The sequence below is a fragment of the Oreochromis niloticus genome, linkage group LG6, assembly GCF_001858045.2.
Source record: "Oreochromis niloticus isolate F11D_XX linkage group LG6, O_niloticus_UMD_NMBU, whole genome shotgun sequence".
In the NCBI taxonomy this organism is placed as follows: Eukaryota; Metazoa; Chordata; class Actinopteri; order Cichliformes; family Cichlidae; genus Oreochromis; species Oreochromis niloticus.
Window position 1 is genome coordinate 10,613,700 of NC_031971.2, and position 19,209 is coordinate 10,632,908.

The 19,209-nt window shown below is 38.4% G+C and overlaps 2 protein-coding genes across 3 annotated transcripts in view; one reads left to right on the forward strand and one right to left on the reverse strand.

Moving 5' to 3' along the window:
• LOC100692841 (zinc finger protein GLIS2) overlaps positions 1-4,572 on the reverse strand; it is a 32,763-nt gene extending 28,191 nt beyond the window's left edge. For both annotated transcript variants that reach the window (XM_005461658.4, XM_013265195.3), the window contains exon 1: positions 4,123-4,572. The gene's annotated coding sequence lies outside the window, so the exon portion shown is untranslated. The remainder of the gene's footprint in view (positions 1-4,122) is intronic.
• A 9,413-nt stretch (positions 4,573-13,985) lies between these two features.
• Positions 13,986-18,867, forward strand: LOC102082220 (sialoadhesin). Its single transcript, XM_025907706.1, has 9 exons — positions 13,986-14,477; positions 14,552-14,785; positions 14,894-14,998; positions 15,078-15,293; positions 15,387-15,716; positions 16,607-16,855; positions 17,059-17,149; positions 17,253-17,310; positions 17,387-18,867. Exons 1-9 carry the CDS (start codon positions 14,345-14,347, stop codon positions 17,432-17,434), a joined length of 1,464 nt encoding a protein of 487 aa, XP_025763491.1. The 5' UTR covers positions 13,986-14,344; the 3' UTR covers positions 17,435-18,867.
• The last annotated feature ends 342 nt before the right edge of the window (positions 18,868-19,209 follow it).

The following is a 19,209-nucleotide window of genomic DNA, read 5'->3' on the forward strand; positions in this document are numbered from 1 at the left end:
AAAAAACTCCCTTTTAACAGGATGAAACCTCCGACAGAACCAGGCTCAGGGAGGGGCAGCCATTAAGCCAACAATTTCCATGTAGGCTTCGTTTTATGACTACATATCTAGCAGACCTAAAGACTTGTTGAGACTGACACCAACGCAAAATTTAACATCATCAAAGTAGCCACAAGAAAAAAAAAACAGTCATCCCATTGTTGTCCACATCTAAGGCCACTTGAACACAGAACAAGATCCTACGCCCATCTGCCACGGCACTTGAGCCCCCTTTACAATCATAATTCCCAACCTTGAGGAGACAAGGCTGTTTTCCTCTCTTTCTCTACCTCACAGCTCACTCACTCGCTCTGCCAGAGCTTTTTCACTGAGGCCAGCATTTCGTTTGCCTCTTTCCTCCAAACACAAACCCAAAGAAAGAAAGAGGGGGGAGAGGAGAAAATGAGAGAGAGAGACGGAGGGGGGGGGGTGTTGAGTCGAGGTTTTCGGAATTTGGTCTATGTTTGGATTGGAAGCGAAGGCCCCAGCGCTGGGCTCTCAGGAGGATAATGGAAAAGAGGGAGAGAAGAAAGGGAGGTTTATGGATGTGTGTGTACCCTCACAGGTGGTCGCACATACTGACGGGTCGGGGGGGGGGGCTTTTGTGTGTCAAAATGTGTGTGTGTGCGTTCACGTGGGGTTGCCGAATTGTGTCCGCCTGCTGGCAAAAGTAACGCCATGTGTGCTGAAAGCATGTGTGGGCATACTGGCGTGTATCTTTGCAGATGTTGGCACAAACGCATGTGTGCTTTAGTTTGTACGATTCAGAGAAGAGAGACGTAGAGAGGAGGTGAATAAGACATTCCTTAGATGCAGAGGAGTGGGGGGGAGGGGGGGAATGCAGGGAGCCAGTGGTTAGTTAGTGGTTCGAAACTAAGAGGAGAAAAATGAACGTCTCGTCCAGGGCTAGGCCTGAAAATGTTACCACAAACCAACCAACAAGCCAAGTGGGAGAGGAAAGGAGACCGGAGCAGAGAAGAGGAGAAGGGGAAAAAGGCTAAGGATATGAAGAGAACCAGTGAGGCCTCCTCTTCCTCCTCTTCCCATATGAGGCCTGCTAACTCCTGCCTGTGCCGCAGGGGAGAAAGAAGGGGAGTGGTGCTTTTATAGCTGGACTGAACCGACTGAACCCATCATGTACAAACAGCAGGGAAAGTATGGAGACAACAGAGACCTGAGGCCAGCAACCACACAGGGGGCTTCAGATGGTTTCAGGTTGAGGACCACAGGAGGGCTCGAGGTCCAAGGAAGAGAGGGATGGAGGAGTAAGAGGAGAATCCCTCCAAATCTCCCTCGAGTCCCTTTTCAGTGATACGTCAACAGTTTTGGTCGTTCTTTGTTTTACCTGTTGCTTCTTTTATTCATCTTCGTCCTTCTGTTCTTTCTTTCACTACTTTTCCGTCTCTTTTCCTTGTTTTCTTTCTTCTTTCCTCCCCCCTCATCTTCATTCTTTGGTTATTCCTACCGCATGTCTGCTCCATTTTCTGGATTTCATTCCTGTTTGCCTTTATTTTTGTTCCCTTCATTTTGTAACATTTCTTTCGTCTTTCTTTTTTATCCCGTCTTTCTGGCCCTGGATTGCTTCCTTTCCCAAACTGTTTTTTTTTTTTTTTGGCTCATTACTGGACTACTCCACTTATTAAATAACTCATTCAGTCAGTCTCTTTTTTTGCCAAATTGCTTTCTTCCTTCATTCCTTTTGTCTTTTTTGGGGGGGGCTACACTTACTTTTTATTCCACACTCCCTTTCTTATTTTTTATTCCTTTTCTTTTCTTCCTAACTGCCTTCCTTTCACATCTGTTCCCATTGTTTTACGTTCACTTTCCATCGTCTTTGTTTCCCTTGTTTTCCCTGCCATCCTTTCATTCTTGCGTTGATTTCCGCCTTTGTTAGTCCACATCAGATTATTTACTTTTCACTTTATTCACTTCTTCCATTTCATCTTCTGCCATCCTTTTCCTCCCCGTGGCTCTGTTTGCCCTGAAACTTTCATTTTTGCCATACAGTTTAGTCATTTTGTGTATTTTCTTATAACTGATTAGTGTTGTGAACTGCGATCCTTTGTGTCTTTTTTTTTCACTAAGTTTGTTTCTACTTTCTGGTCTTTCTTCCTCCTTTTATCATTCCTTCCTAACTCTTATCTCCCTTTTCTATTTATTTATTTCTTTCCTCCCTCTTTTAACAATTTACTTAAAACTTGTACACACAATCCTGCAGGTTTCCATATGCATGAGCAGTGTTCCCACCCTGTAGCAGACTGTGTGGGTGGAAGGGGCCTGTAAGACAGATGCACCCAACAACAACAGGAAAGGAGTTTTCTTGGCTCAAAGTCTTTTCTAAAATCCATCCATGTGCGTCTGTCCAACCTTTGGAGAGCAGCATGATGCAACAAGCCTGTAACGCACACAGCACTGCATGACATGAAAACCACAAAATCAGCAAAAACTTTCACTCCGACCACCATGTAACATCAGTAAGGGATTTTTGTGGGTCTTATGCACCAGTGGCCACTCCCCAAACCCTAAACCAGGATTTCAGACCCTGGAGAACTGAAGTCTAAGTGCAAGGATGAAGTTTGGAAGTTTTTTCCTAATACAAACTTGTGCAGCGCAGCACAGAGAAGCCATGCTTGGTGTGAGGAGAGTGGAAGTTTTGTGTGGGCTTTGTGTCCACCTTGCCACACTTATGGGTGTGTAGAGTTGGTGTATATGGGAGTATTTGTGTCCCTAAATATGGCAGTGTTGCGGTTTTAAATTTAAGCATTTCAGTCTAGCACAAGTTGGTAGTTTGTGGACAGAAAAGGTCTTACGGTACGCAATTATATACAAATACAACTGTGGATCACCGCAAAAATGACAATAACGCCACTCTTACAATACATGAAGCTAAAAATGGGCTCTCTGCTAATTTGGTTCAACTGTTTCCAGAGTGAAGATGCTACATTAGGAAATTCCAGCCAATATCAGTGTTTAAAATACCAGTTTGGGCAATACCAACAGTAATATTTGGTAATCGCGTAAAGAGTCTTTGAGCTCTTAATCAAACAATCTTTCGACATTTAGTCAGACCACATCTGATACAGGCAAGAGAGAGACACAGGAGATGAACACAGCCCACTGACACAGGTAAACGCCATCTAATTTTTAGATATGCCAATAAAAAGTCAATAGGGTCAATGCCAATATTTGGCTGACATGTTGTTACAACCCCACTTTAAACTTCAAGCCCCACCTTCAAAGCACTTTACCCCACCTTTTCATTTGGGCATGCTCGTATCACACAAACACAGTGGAAACAGTAAAAACTGGTTACAGGATGATGGCAATAACTGTAACACAGGCCAAATTATGTCGATGGTACATCGATGTGCAATGCTAGTCCCGCTACCAACTTACCAATTTGTTACTAACCAATTCATTTGCATTCTTCAATGCAAACAAGGAAATCACGCTGTTGTTTTCCTAGCTAGGACCACTGTCACTCACATCAGTGTTTCATTTGTTTAAATTTCAAACTAAAACAGCATTTCATCAAGTCCACAAAGTTTTGGTGACTGATTATTTCTTTAACTTTTTTTCTCCAAGCAAAGTACATTTCAGAAGAAAGTCAGAGGTCCCAAACGAAACCCCTGAGGAGCTCCTGAGATTACCAAGAGTAAGAAGATCATATGTGGCTGTAAAGATTATTGTCATTAATATTAAATTAATCATTTTTAGGAAAAATCATAAAATGTCATTTCTAAAACTCAAGGTGATATCTTTGAATACCTTCTATCAAAAAAGGCCAGAAAAAACAAAATATATCCAGATATATGATAGACAAAGAAAAACAAAAATGCTTAAAATGTCTAGTATTCTTATTGATTAGATCCATCAAAACCCCTAAAGACAACCGATGTCAAAATGCATTAATACTGTAAATGTTTGTTTTTTAATACTGGATTATTACATTGCTCGTATATGTATACATAAGTAGTTAAAATCTGCCGCGACACATGTGGCCAGCACATATTTTAAACCAATATTAGGGAAACATCAATGGACTCTTAGATTTCTAGATACACGGACAAAGATGAGATTTACCTTATAAAAGATCTTCTCCCCGTAGTTTGCCTGAAGATGCTTCTTCAATCGTCGCACTGTGAGCTCAGAAATTCATCAAAATCAAGCGAGTTTGTCCGACGTGTCCTGTATCATCTTCATCAAAGTTATCAGTTTTCACTGTCGGCTTTCAAAATCAAAGAAATCTGTGCTGTTGAAAAGCAAATCCTCCCCTCAGGGGATCGTTCGGAAGGTAAAATATCTATTGCTAGTGGTCAGTTTTCACATATGTATTGGAAAACCTTGTCCTGGGAATATATTTTTTCAAAATGACTATTATGTAAAATTTTTAAAATGAATAGGGATTTTCAAAAAAAATTATTATGTGTCATTCAAATATAAGAATGCAGGATACTCTGCGGCGTGAATGTCAAATCTGGCGTAAAATCAGGCTCTCCGAGAGGTGCATCGCTCAGTTGCGACGCTGGTCAACTGAGCTTCCAGCGGCGGAGAGGAGGGAAGAAGCTGTCTGGGTGGGAGGGAGAAAGGGAGAGGGGGGCGTGGAGAGACACTGTGACAGCATGAGACAGAGGGGGAGAGAGAGAGAGAGAGAGAGAGTCTGACATCCGAGGGAGCCTTCCTCCTCCAGCTGTTGAATATCTGGACGTTTTCATTGCAGCGCTTCTTCATTTTTATTTTGTCATAATTTCCAGATCCAAATTGTTGCTTTATATCATCCATCCATTTCATTACCGGTTGCCTCACGCTGCTTTAAAAGTAGGGTGTAACAGTGTGCGTGATTTTCAATATTTTTGCAATTACTGGGAATTCAAGGGAATCAAAAACGGTAATATGCTACAAACCTTGAATTTCTAGATGTTGATTTTAAATTAAACACACACACCCACAATTGGTTGTGTGAGCCTCATGTATTTGTCCTTGTAAAAAAAGATGGACATTTATTTGTGGTCCCGTTTTAAGGCTTTGACATTTGCCTTTGTGTTATTCTTTCTTTCTTCCTTTCTTTGAGCTTGAAGTGATCAGATAGACCAGAGGGTTGAGAGCCACAGCTGACCCCTCATGAAAATGAAATCATAATCTTCTTGGGTGACCTGCACCATACAGCAGGTCATATAATTTTTCATATAATTCTATTACAAATGTACCAAAAGACACAAACAGCAAATCCACTGTGGTGAGGCCCAGAAGAGGCTGAAATTGAAGGTGATGCTCAGCAAACAGCAATCATCCACAGCAGCCTGTATTGACACACCTGTCAATCAAATCCATAATGTAATTATGTAATAATGAGCTTTATATTTATATTTAGGGGAATTAATATTGGGTATTTGGAGCCAGCCTTAGGTGACCTTGAAGCAATTATTCCACTTTATTAATTAATTTATTTATTTATTTATGTATTTATTTTGCTGTTTAGTTGTTTTCAAAGAATATCTGTCAAATTTTAAGATCATTCTATTGTTTCAGTAGAAGCTCAATTAACTTACTCTCAGTTCATTTGGCTGAAAACTTCCAGGAGGCTGCGACCCGTCGCCATTGAGACATTTGCATTTTGCAGCTTTGTTTTGCATTTACTTTTCACTTCTTTTTTACTTCCACTTTCACTCACAGATAAGTTTTAGATTTCATTGTTGCACCGTGAATATGCACCAGTTACCTGTGAGTAGATTTCACTGCAGCTTTTTCATGCTCAGATAGTGAGACATGCAATATCAGTCTCAAGGACTGCACTGACATTAGAGCTTTACAATATTATCCTATACTTTTTTAAACACTTTTCAAATTCACAACACAATTCTCCCAAACATTTCTCTGTAGCTCAAAACCAGGGAAAATAAGGGAAGCAAAGCTGATTGCTTGGGAACTGCAGATAAAAAAAACAAAACATTTTTTGATTAACTGTTATTTCTTGTATTGAAATGGCTTTTGTTTGCTAATTTGCACATAAAAATAAGAGGAATACTTTGACCTTCCTCCCTGTGCAGGCGGGCTACGTGTGTGCTGAATCTGACAACTACAAATTGGCTGCATGTTTTTATCACTCCTCTTTCAGAGACATAAATCTCCTAAAACAGTTATATTGTCGTGACCTGGCTCTATTTTTGAGGAAGAAGGTCTCCGCAGTCTAATTCATCACTTTATAATGTAAACACTTTAAGGATAAGAGTAAGGGCCGTGGCAAGTCTCCAGGAAAATAATATAGAGATGAATATACAACTCTCTAATTTTTTTCAGTTCATTCCACCACGAGGGGTGGAGGTAGAGAGGTAGAGTGGCACATCTACCCGTTGGAAGGTTGGTGGTCTGATCCCAGCTCCTCCTCTGTGCTGAGGAATCCTTCAGCAACAAACTGAACCCTGACTTCCCCTGTGCATCAGTCTTATCAGAGTATGTGAATAACAGGTTAAACGCCCTTGGATATGGAAAAAGTGCTGCAAAGTGCCATGTCATTACCAGTCCATTAAATAAAATTTGAATTTATTTTGGATGGCTTTTTTAATGTTTAATCAAGGGCCCTTTGGTGGGGCCAAGGTTGAAACCACCACCAAAGTATAATCAGGGGATCACAGTACAATCACTGGCTGCTTTTTTCTGAGAACAACAACTATTTACAGCACACTTCAGAGCAAAGCAACCAACAAAACTGAATGGACATGTCCATCTCTAGAGTTTCTGCATGAAGGCCATCTGTTTCAAATTATTGTATTTGAGTCATAATGCCTACTTCTATCAGTTTGCTGTATATTACTGAGCTAGTCAAGTAGGCAAAAGCCAGGGACTACATTTGAATAAACCATCTGTACTGTATCATGTTGGACTTCTATTGATCTTTTATTCTATTCTTAAACATGAAGGTAGCGCTGATGGAATCAGTACCTCTGCTGTTTGTGTTCATTGTCTCCCTCTTGTGGTTATAAGCAGATGTTTCTCAGTTACTGTGAATTTCTTTATATTGCATTGTACCAGTCCACTTAAAAAAAAATTAAAGTATGATTTATCTTTTTGTGATATAAAGAACTATAATTATTTAACTGTGCAAAAAAATGTATATATTTGAATGTATGCAAAGCATAAAGTAAAGTCCCTTTGTGAATCAGTTTTTGTAAACCTGTAGTATCCTGCTTCCTACCTGCTGTTCAGGCCACACTGCTTAGGGCAGGAAATGTAAATACTCCATTCTTTAAATTTACCTTGAAAAGTATTTTTTGGAACAGTTAGGTAATAATCTTATAATCTTAATAATCTTATCTGTGTAATTATTGGTGTAATGTTTTTAAATGTTGCACCGTAACAATTAATCTATGTTTAATCTAGAGCTGTTGTTTTTAATTGTGTTGTTCTGTTGTTTATTAGTCTTTTCTTGTCTTCCATGTAGAACATGTTTTATTTATGAAAAAAAATGTTGTTAAAAAGTTTGTCAGAGCCCAGGAAGAGTAGCTACTGCTACTGCAGGAGCTAATGGGGATTTTAGCAAACTAAACTAAACTAAACCATTTCCTTTGCTTATTACAAGGATGATGACAGTCACTTATCAGTTGCACAAACCTGTTAGACATTATCATTATCATTATTATTATTACTATTATTATTAAATGTCAGTTTTCAAAAATGTCCTTTTTTGGATTTTGAAGTATGATGACATGAAGACTGCAGGGACACTTAAAGTATTAGGGAACAACTTTATTATGTGACCAGCATGTTTCAGTTTGTGGCCTTCATCAGGGTCATTGCAAAATATATATTTAAAAAAAACAGGAAATAGAAAAAATCCAAGTGGACCAATCACACATTCATCATACTTTATTCAAAAAATAAGTATGATAATTTCTGAAATTAAGACTAAGAATAAAAGAAATCTGTAAACACCTTAAAAGGTTGTTCTGTCAATCCACTGTAAATTACACATCTTTTATAGTTATAGTTATCCATAGATGTGAGGAGATCCTGTCTGAATATTAGCAGGGATGCTTCTTAGACTCAAGCAAAACTATATGAAAAACCTCTTACAGAGATTGAGCAAAACATTGCATCCCGCAGGGTCATTTTTTCCTCACATCAGCCTTTTTAGTGATCAAAAGCTGTGCTGAAGTGTTTCTACATGCTATTGACAGCATGATACTTACATATTAATAACAAACAAAATGTAAGCATCTTAAAATATTCTAAGATGTCCATTTTTGATATTTCTTACAGCACTTTATATTTTCTTTTTCTTTTTCTCCAAGGCAAAAACCATCACCTTAGACAAATTTGATTCATTTGGTCAGAGAATTGAAGAAATAGCACAGAAGTGAAGTGATTTGTAGTTTTTAAAATACAAAATACAAACTCACTGATGTCATGTTTGTTGTGTTATAATTGTCTCTCTCTGTCTTGTAATGTGCTCACCGCCAGACCTCCATGAAAAAACAATTCTTTGTGATATTTTCAATCCTGATAAATGATTTGCAATAAATTAATCCTGTTTAATCAGATTTACAATTATCAAGTTGGGTGAAAATAGTCACTATTTCTCTTATATTATCATGTAATGACTGTGTGGAAGAATTCAAGATTATAAAAAACACTAAACCACTTTAAAAGTAAGATTTTTGGAAATAAAAAAATGAATAAAATGTACTTTATGGACCAAATGAGGAATCTGTGTATTAGGAAGACAAATATTGTTGTCATCTCTAGTTATATGAAACAATAAATCTGTATGATAGTTTTAACCCTGGTAAATTCATTAGTAACTAATAATGGTAACTGGTGTTGGTGTAATGCCTTTGGATTATTCACACATCAAAAACTAGAACACCTAAAAGACATAGTTTAGTTTAATTTGGACAAAAGGATCATTATATATTATTATAATTACTAATACTGTATATAATATAATATATATATGTATAATATATATTACACTATGATGCAATGGGACTGGAGGAATTCTAGCATGGAAAGTTTTAAACAGGAAGTAACTGTGGATGTGACATCACTGATAAGCAATAAGTAATAAGGCCAAAAAATTACTTCAGTTACTTCAGTATATTAATTCAAATACATTTGGAGAAATAGAAATTTAAAAAAGTTAAAAATAAAGACAAAAAGGTATTCCCCCTCTGTCCCCTCTGGCCGCCTGTGCCTCAATTTTATTCCACAACCTAGCCATCCACATTACTCACACTCTCATAACACCGGCATATAGCGCCTTGGGGGTGGGCACGTTATATGGCTTCCAGAGGACGATCTGTGTATTCAGCCTCAACTCTGCCTTAGACTCCACCCCTCTGGGAACATCTCAGGCCCTCCAAAGTATGGAGACCTATCTCCCCCCACCACACTCCCTGCCGGTGGCTGATGCCCTCAGACGTCGGTGCGTTGGTGGTTCTTGGTGTCTGGGGCTGGGCGTTCAGGTATGTACCAGCTCACTCCCGGTGGCTGCTTGACGGGGCCTAGCGCCTGTGGCTCGGTCAGGCCCCTTCTGGAGGGTGGGGGCCCTTGGGCCTCTGGCCTCCTGTGGCTTCTGCTCTTTGGTTGCTGGGTGACCCCTCATCTGGGGCTCTTTCCGGGAGGGGTGGCCCCTCCGTTGGTCTTCCTTGGACTCTTGTGCTCTGGGGGTCTCTGGATGTCTGGGGCCTGGATCTCCTCCATGCCTGCTTCATGCCCTGGGCTCTCCTATGGCTCTCCACACCCCCTAGCACAGGGGTCGGCAACCCGCGGCTCCGGAGCCGCATGTGGCTCTTTAGTCCTTATTTTGTGGCTCCGGGTGGTTTGGGAAAATAAATTAGAAGTATTTAGCTGAAGTGTATTTTATTTGTGTTTAGTTCTTTTTTTAACTTGTAGTTCTAAATTGGAAGATTATTGTGATTCTGAAATATAAAAATAAAATTATATTCTATTATTTTTTTTCATCGCTCAAAATAAGCGTCACACTCGCTTAAGCCGGTGTACCCACCGAAACGCGGTGCATTTATCGAGACTTTCAACCCCAGGTAGGCCAATTATGGATCTTCGGATCCACATTATGTCGGCAACTGTTCTCCACCATGAACTATGTTAAAGACAAACACCGCTCACGCCTCACAGATGACAGCTTACAGTCCTGCATGAAGATGAATGCCCCGATTTGCGGACGCTGTGCGCAAAAGTTCGGGACCATAAGTCTTATTGTAAACCTATCACGGCATTTCAGCATCTCTTTATTGACCGCTTTTCACACACGGTTGCTGTACGCATACAGCCGGCTGTAGCTTTTCAGCTCACAGCCCGACAACACAACAGCAGAGAGAGCACAGACTTTAAGGCGGCGAGGCGTGATTGCAGGTGCCGCTCAGGTGCGTCCGCCTCCCCTGCAGCGGCACTGCAGACCACGCCCCGCCACACACATTAACGTGGTAAAATACATATTTAGGCAGAATTTAGCAAATATCTATTTTTCATCTTTTAGCAGCATAGTGCTTTTTTCCAATTATTTTTTAAAAGTCAGGTCAAGGCTCCAACAGCCCAAAGGCGATATAAGGGTGGCGGCTCACAACAGTTTTTGTTTGCTATGGATCATTTTAGTTCAGCTGGGTGTCTTTGCTTTTGTTATATTTCTTTAAGAGTTCAAAATGCGTTAATTGCATAAATAAAATGTAATTTTCTCCGTAGCACTTCATGGATTTCATAAGGAACACACCTTAGTTGCTCTGTGGATTCTTTTAAAAAGCAGTTAAAAACTTTTCTGTTCAAACAAGCCTTTTGTTGATCTACGTATTTTATATTCTTTACACTATTTACATTTGATCTTTTACATTGTGTATAATGTCTATTGATTGTATTGTTTATTTTAATATTTGTGTACAGCGCTTTGTGACTGCCTGTCTGTGAAAAGCGCTTAATAAATAAACTTTACTTACTTACTTTAGTTGTTCACACAAAGCACAAAGGTAAAAAACAATATATACAGTGTTATCTTCATTTTGGATTTCAAAAAGTATTTGCGGCTCCCAGTGTTTTCTTTTGCGTGGAAACCGGGTCCAATTGGCTCTTTGGGTGTTAAAGGTTGCTGACCCCTGCCCTAGCAGATTGTTACATGGAGAAACCTTTTGAATATAAGCGCAATCATCCACACAGGTGTGCACACAGGTGTTCACTATTCATAGAGACAAACTATGTCTTTTTTGGCTGCAACCTCAAAGCACATTATGCGCTGTCGGTCTTGCGTGCTGCAAAATAACATTCAATATTTAGTATTTACTATCATTTACACTTGGCTAGATTATTGCAGTGGTGTTTGTATTTATTATGTTGCTCTCTCTTTTGCTTGTTTTCTCTTTTTTTCTTCTCTCAACAGGTGATTTTTTTAAGTGCCCTTTCTCACTTTCCCTATTCCCCTCTGTTTTTCTTTCCCTCCCTCTCTTTCTTTCTTTCACGACAGACATGACTGGGGGGGGGGGGAAAGAAAGGTCCTATCCCCCAGTCATGTCTGTTCTGTCTGTAACAACTGAAAATAAAATAAAAAAATAATAATAATAATAGCAAAGGTCAGTCAAATGGACCAATATGGCAAGGCCGTGATGATCCACTTGGTAAAGTAAATCCGTTTGGCATCTTTCTAGGCCTTCAGACAATAATTCTGATGGCTAAAGAACCAAATGGCACAGGCAAAAAAGAAAAAAAAATTAAAGACAAAAATGTTTTAATGTAAAAAGTAAGTACGCTAAAGCCAGATAAGCAAACTTAATATTTACTGTGTTCCAGATAAAATTCTAAGAAGACATATGAACATATCTCACTTCCTTGCAACTCTTTGCACGGAAGTGAGATTTGTTATTTGCCATCAGTAGCAATATAAGCTGCAGATAGTAGTTATGGTTACAAACCTAAAGGAATTTTTAGTGTACACTGTAAACATTGTAAACCCCAAAACAGTAGCAGAACTTAAAAAAATAGAACTTAAGGCAACCTGGTGCCTTAATCTGCATCATCTCACATCTGCTTTAACAGACTTGTCCTAAATTAATGAGAGAGAGTGATCACAAACAAATCCGCTAATTACAAGATGATTTTATGACAAATCACCTCTCCAATTTGTCATCTTCATCCTCATCTCCATCAGAAAGGTGTTTACACTAGTTGTAAAACAGAGGTTTCTGCAAAATTTCATGATACTTTAATGTGTTGAAGCTTCAAAAGATGTTGAAGACTGAGCTAAAAAGACAGAAATGAAAAAAAGCAAAATATGTTAAAAAAAAAAAAATCTAAACAAAAAGGTCGGTTGGCTGTTTTTAAAGCTTGCAGTTGATGCAGATGTTTAAATGCCCCAATAAATACACTGCAGTAAAGCCATACATTGTCTTTTTTTTTAATGCTTTAAATGTTTATTGTTTAACGTTTCAAAAAGAAATAAAGCAACCAAAACCAATTCTTTAAACTTGGTGCATAATGTTAATGCAAGAACCTGTGAGCAACTAACAAAAGACAAGGACATTTTACTTTTACTCTATTGTCTTTTCTCAGAATCTAAATCAATCCAGCTGTTGTATCAGACTAAAGACTAATATATTTAATGTTTGGGGTGAAATTAATCCCAGGAATTAAAACCTTGCAAAGATCTCTGCCATATAATTTAGATAAATTGGTACATTTTTTTTAAGTAGTAGGTACTTAATATGCAAAATAGATGAAGATGATCAAAAATAATAAGCCGAACGAACTGAAGTGGAACAAAATTTTAGATGAACTTACGCTATTTATTATGTTTTTTAAAAATTAGGATTACATTACTTCATTTATTTAAGTACTTTGAGCATTTGCGTTTACAGTGTATTAAACTAGACCAGCTAATAATAAAAGTCTTGAGTTATGTATTCGGTTTCCAACCCAGACATTCTTGTCATATGTTAAAGTGTTCTGTATGCAGTTATATACAACAGTTCAGGCTTTCTGAAGGTCTGTCAAAGTTTTTTTTGGTCACTGGCTGCTTTTGCACTCATTTTCACTCCAGTCCTTGAACCTGACCATTTTCAGAAGAGTGTTGTTGTTTTTTTGTTATTATTTCTGAAGCCACCTATGACTTATTCCTGTCACTTATAAAATGTAAAGAAACTCTCTGTAAAACATGGTGGAGGACTTTTGCACGGCACTAAAAACATTAAACAAGATTGTTTTGATTAAACATTTCAAGAGGAAGGAAGCTACAGCTAGATCTCAGAGCTGCGTGTGATTCATTTATCCTCCCCGACAAGATGAAAACTTGCCTTTGCTGAGACGCTGCTCTTAATTTCAACATGTGAGTTAAATTTTATGTTTTTTATGAATATAAAGTAGGAGATCTAAAAGAAAACTGATACAAGTTGTGTTATTTTATCATTTTTCTTATTAATATAGAAACCAAAGCATTCCTGCAGTCATGCTGTTTGCACAGACTCAGTGGACATTGATGTGTTTCCTCCTGCACATAACAGGTATTATTATTATTAATTAAAGATCTGTGTCTATAAACTCTAATAGAGCTAGATATTTCACATGAAATAGGAGCGATGTTGTTAGTAAGATTGGTGTTACCGACAACATTAATGATTATCTTCTGATTAGATACAGAGCATTGATGTAGACTTTGTTAGCTACACCTTGTTGCACCTCTTTTTTCTTCAGAACCTTTTCTATAGATATGAGTTACTGTTGCCTTCCAGTCATCTCAACGCATCTCAACTGTGATCTCTATCATTACCATGGCATTTTCTCTCTGAGTGCTGGATACTTTCTCGTTGTCGGGCATACTTTCTCTGAGAAAGTTGTGTGCGAAAATCCCACTAAACAAGCAATGTGGCACCAACAATCATCAGTGACTTAAATAACTTTTCCTCCACAGGTTGTCTTGACCATGACTAAATGCAATGAGCTGCTACCATGTGACTGGCTAATGAGATATTTGCAGTAATGAGCTGAACAACTTTGAACACCTTTGCTTACCTGTGTAGTCAAAATGGTGTAGAAATCAAAATCATAAATACGCTGATTTAATGGTAGAGCAAAACATTGCATACCCACACAGGTTATCTGACATCCAGTATTCAAATGAAGTCCTTCTGCTTCTGTTAAAGAGGTTATAGGGCTACAAAGCAGAATCTGTGCTTTAAAAGGTTCATCAGTGGATCTGCCGTGCTCCGCTCAACATGCCACCTCAAACATAAGCTGGTACACTGTACACACAAAAGACTCCAAGAATGTCCTGACAGAGCTCTCTGCGGATGGAAACAATGGAACATACGGCATGGCGAAAGACAATAACTTTACTCTGACAATCAAAGTTTTGAGAGAAAGAGATGCAAAGTCTTACTGCTGCAAAGAAAGTACAGAGAACCCACAATCCTGCTTGAACAACCAAACTGAGCTCCATGTTTCAGGTAGAGCTGCTGCCATTCATAAATTACTGCTCATTTCAGTTTTTGCGTACTTATTTTACCCATCATCCTCTCAGAGCTGCAGGTAAAGGTGATTCCTGGCACAGAGGGACAGACAGTAACACTGATGTGCAGCAGCAGCTGTCCTCTGACTGAAAAGCCTGCAGCCTACATCTGGTACAAGAACAGAGAGTTTCTCTATGAGGACTGGTCTCCCTGGTACAGAGAGCTGCTCAGCAGTGAGGAAGCAGTCACATACTCCTGTGCTGTCAAAGGCTACGAGGATCTCAGAGCCCCTGAAGTCTCCGTGGGTGAGTGGCATTCCAAAAACAACCCCAAGTGTTAAAAGCTGCAAAATCCTGGCAAGCCATTAACACACTCTACAATTAAAATACTCATTTTTATCTCTTTTTGTGCAGATTCTGTAACTAAAACCTGTTTCAGTGTAACTTACACTGAAAGCAGCATGTGTTCTCAGAAGCTGAAATCAAAGGACCAGTTCTGCTCCATCACATATCCAACAGGTTTCCACATGTAAACAAACCATTCTCCCCAAAATATATCACAGGTCGTAGCAAAAAACTATTTATTTTCTCCCAACAGATTTGCACGTTCAAATGACTTTTGTCAAGAACTTTGTCATTCTGACCTGTAACACCGGCTGCCCTGTGGCTGATGCTCACACTGCATATAAGTGGTACTGGAACAGAAAGTTATACAGTGACTGCGAGCGTCAAGACATTACAATTTTCAAACCCAAAGCAGACTTCTTCTCCTGCGCTGTAAAAAGCAATGAAGATGTGCTCTCTCATGAATCCTGTGAGTACGCGTAAGAGCCAAACATACGTATGAAACAAACAACAGGCAGGTTGAAGCAGAAGTAAAGTTTTATGTGTTTTAACTCTGTTTTAGGCATCAACAATACAAACTGCATGGCTGTGAATTACGTCAGCAGAAGAATCTGTGCCCTGGAAGGTTCCTCTGTGAACATTACAAGTCAATACTTGAGCCATTCCGTCTATAAGTATAAATCGTGGTATAAAGTAAAGCTTGGTAGTGAGGAGGATGACTGTGAGGTCTTTGAAGAAGCTACAGGCCGTGTGAAGTATTATGACAGCATGAAAAACGAGCATACACTGAGAATTAATGATGTGAAGAGGAATGATTCGGCTGAATACTCATTCAGACTTGCAAACTATATTGATCACTGTAATTTACCTGGAGTGATGTTAGTTGTCACAGGTAAGTTTATTAGATTTAATACAGAATCACTTGCAGTGTTTAGTGAAGTGCATGTTTTTATATCATATTGATGGTCCACAAAAATGTGTTTCATACAGGATTTGATTTTTAAAAAACACAACAGGTATTTGCAAATTATCTGATATCTTTATCATTATTATTTCATATATGAAGCTAAAATTTAAAAGCAATCATTGTGGATGTTCAGAATTTGTATCATAAAATTTTTATGCAAATTGGAGACAGTTGAGCAGAAGGCCCGTGTTCGTTTGAGTTAGATCCATCTATATTTGGACACTGACACAAGTTTTGTTTTTTTTACCTGTTTATTGAAACATATTCCAATTATAGTTACATCATGGAAATGGACGTAATGTGTAGACTCTCAGCTTTCATTTGAGGGTATCCACAATCAAACTGGATGAAAGGTTTAGGAGTTTCAGCTTCTTATCATGGGCCACCCTCTTTTTTTTAAGAGACCAAAAGTAATGGGACATTTGACTCATCATCTGGTGATGTCTACAAGCTGTCATTGCCTGCGAAGGGTTTTCAACCAAGTATTAGAAATAAACATTTTATTTTCAGTTATTTAATTTGTTCAGTTACTGAAATGCCCCTGAAAGGAAGGGATTGTGTTAAAACATGCTTTGTTCCACACACGGAATTAAAGCTGAAAGTCTTCATTTCAACTGTATCTGAGTTGTTTCATTTAAATTTTGTTGTAGTAATGTACAGAACCAAAATTAGAAAAAAACTGTCTCGTTCAAATATTTATGGCCCTAACTGTATGTCAGATATAATGATAATCACACGTCAGTTTTGTCAAAAGTCACAATAACTCTTCTGTTTTTTTGTTTTGTTTTTTTCTATCCAATCTAACTATCTTTGAGGTGTGAAAGTGACCGTGAGTCCTTCTGCAGTGGTGACAGAGGGTCAGAGAGTCACACTGACCTGCAGTACCAGCTGTCCTCTGACTGACAACACAAACTACATTTGGTACTTGAACAGTCGACCAGTCGGCCACCAAACTAAGCATCTGATCCTGGATCCAGTCAGCAGGGAGAATGAAGGGAACTATTCCTGTGCTGTGAATAGTCCTCAGAACATTAGCTCAGCTGAGAAGGCTCTCACCGTCAAAGGTGAGAAGGACTGTTAATGTTAAAGATTTGGTAAAAGGAGAAACGCAGGCTAAGTGAAAGCAGCAGGCAGAAACTTCAATAAGGATATCGACTATTATTTTTTCTAGACCAAACCAACAAAACAGCAGTCTGGCAGTTACTTTTATATTGTTCTGAAATACTTTACTACAACGTTTACTTACATCTTACATCAATCTCTACAGCTCTAGAGAAAAAAGTAGCAGGGCTGAACATATTGAAAATTACTCTTTTCTCGCTGATCCCTGCAGTTGTATTTCTACTCTACAAAACAAGGTAAACTACTTCATTTCAGATTTTGTGTCATATCTTCTGACTGTCCTCAAAACTCTTTTATTTCATATATGAAAATTTGGGGTTTGATATATTACAAATGTAGGAAGAAGAAAACTGTGACTGCTACTGCTGAACAAAGTGACAGGGAACAACCTGGACAGGTAATGAGACATGTCAAACTCTGAAATTACTGTTTATGAAAGTGTGCCCACAGTCATCTGCATTTCCTCCTTTCAGAGGGACCAGCTGTATGAGTGTGTTGAACTGAACCCTGCTGCACAGTGAAAACCAGCAGAGAAGCAGGAAGACACTGTGCAACATCTGGTTGGGTAGCTTGTAGACTTCCTCTTCCTCTCGTGTGCAGAGCATAATCTGAATACAATCGATCTTATTCATTTAGATTCATGCTGGCAAAATATGATCTTGCATGTGTAAAGAGACAAATAGGCCTGCAAACTTAGAGTGTGTCAAACCTGAGGCCTGTACTGCAAAGCAGGATTTCTTCTTATCCAGGGCATCTTTAGCTTTGACCTTTGCTTTTCTGTACCAATGGTAGCTTTTTATTGGGGTACATTGCCGTGATAACTTAGAAACCCATAGGTATCATATCACAATAGCATCGCCATTCCTAAAAGATCCCTGGTACCCCTGGGCAGTTTCTCAACACTGTCTAATATCTTTGTGTTTCCCCAGTGAGCTCCAGTAATAAATATAGTTCTTGGCCACAGCATTATTCGTTACTTTTTCCTGTCGACTCCAAACACGTTTACAACTATTTTACTGTTCTATAAGCATGAATATGCGATCCTAATAAGGAACACCTGTTTGTACTTCCTGATATATCAAATTTGCAAGTAGACTAATCCTACATTTGAATAGAGTTTTTATAGTCGTTCTTTACGTGCTCTCGGAGAGTTAAGCACCACTGTGGCTGCAGATGATTGAATAAAGACTAAAATGGTTCTTTAAATAACAATTTAATTAAATACTTGATAATAAGTTCCCTCGTGTCTTAATAACAGAGCTGTGATACTGACAATCTGTATCTTTGTCAGCTTTCTTGGCTTCAACTGAGCTAAACTGTATTAATATAGCTGATTTTGTCCACTCGTATTGCTCTGCAACAGCTGTGTTACTTTCAGTCTGTAATTTGTATTTAACCTCTTTGTATTTTTCCCATAATGTAGTTTAACGTTGTTGTATGAAATCAGATGTTCTGCTGTCCGTACACTTGATCCATAATCGTGACTGGTGAAATGCTGCCAACAGCACCCCTTTCATGTGAACACACACATGTTAACCCTAACATGTGCAACATATGTTGAGCTTGTTTTGTATTAAAGAGCCCAGTAGGTCACAAAAATGACAGATAACTTTGTATTATCATCTTCCTGCTTTATATCATGCAGTGGTGGTGGTGAATTTAGTGTAATTATCTTCGATCTCTATTTGAAGGCCTACTTTTCATTAAAGATGATAAATCCTGCTTTTCCTGTGAACTTTCACATATTAGTGATGCTGTTAGAAAATAAATAGCCAGTTTTGCATGTTGTGCTTAAATCCTTTTCAGGTTTCATTTTTCATATTTTAATTGCCATGATTATCATTTTTAGTTTATTAGTTTGTTTTGACTTGATTTTGACCATCTTTAATTAGGACTGTGTCCCAGCCTCTGTATGGCTTCTGTATGGCATCTTAACTTGACTGTTTTTAAAGGATTCTTGTGCAAATAATAAAAATCAAAAAGTTTTTTTTTATTATTTCTGGAGATGTATTATTTATTATTATTTATTTATTTATTTATTAATAGACTTTGGATACAGGTTTTAATGACAGCTTTCTTGCCTTCTCCTAGAGGGCAAATTTTAATTTGCAATTCACTACTCATGGCAAAACGCACAATCTGATAGCAGATACAGCCCGAACTGCAACAAAAATCATGACGATGATGATGTGATGAGATGAGAAATACTTTATGATGACATGATCTCCCCTTCTGTGTAAGATTAAAATGAAACAAAGTTCTCAATAGAATGCCTTTTAAAGTGCTGTGATGATAT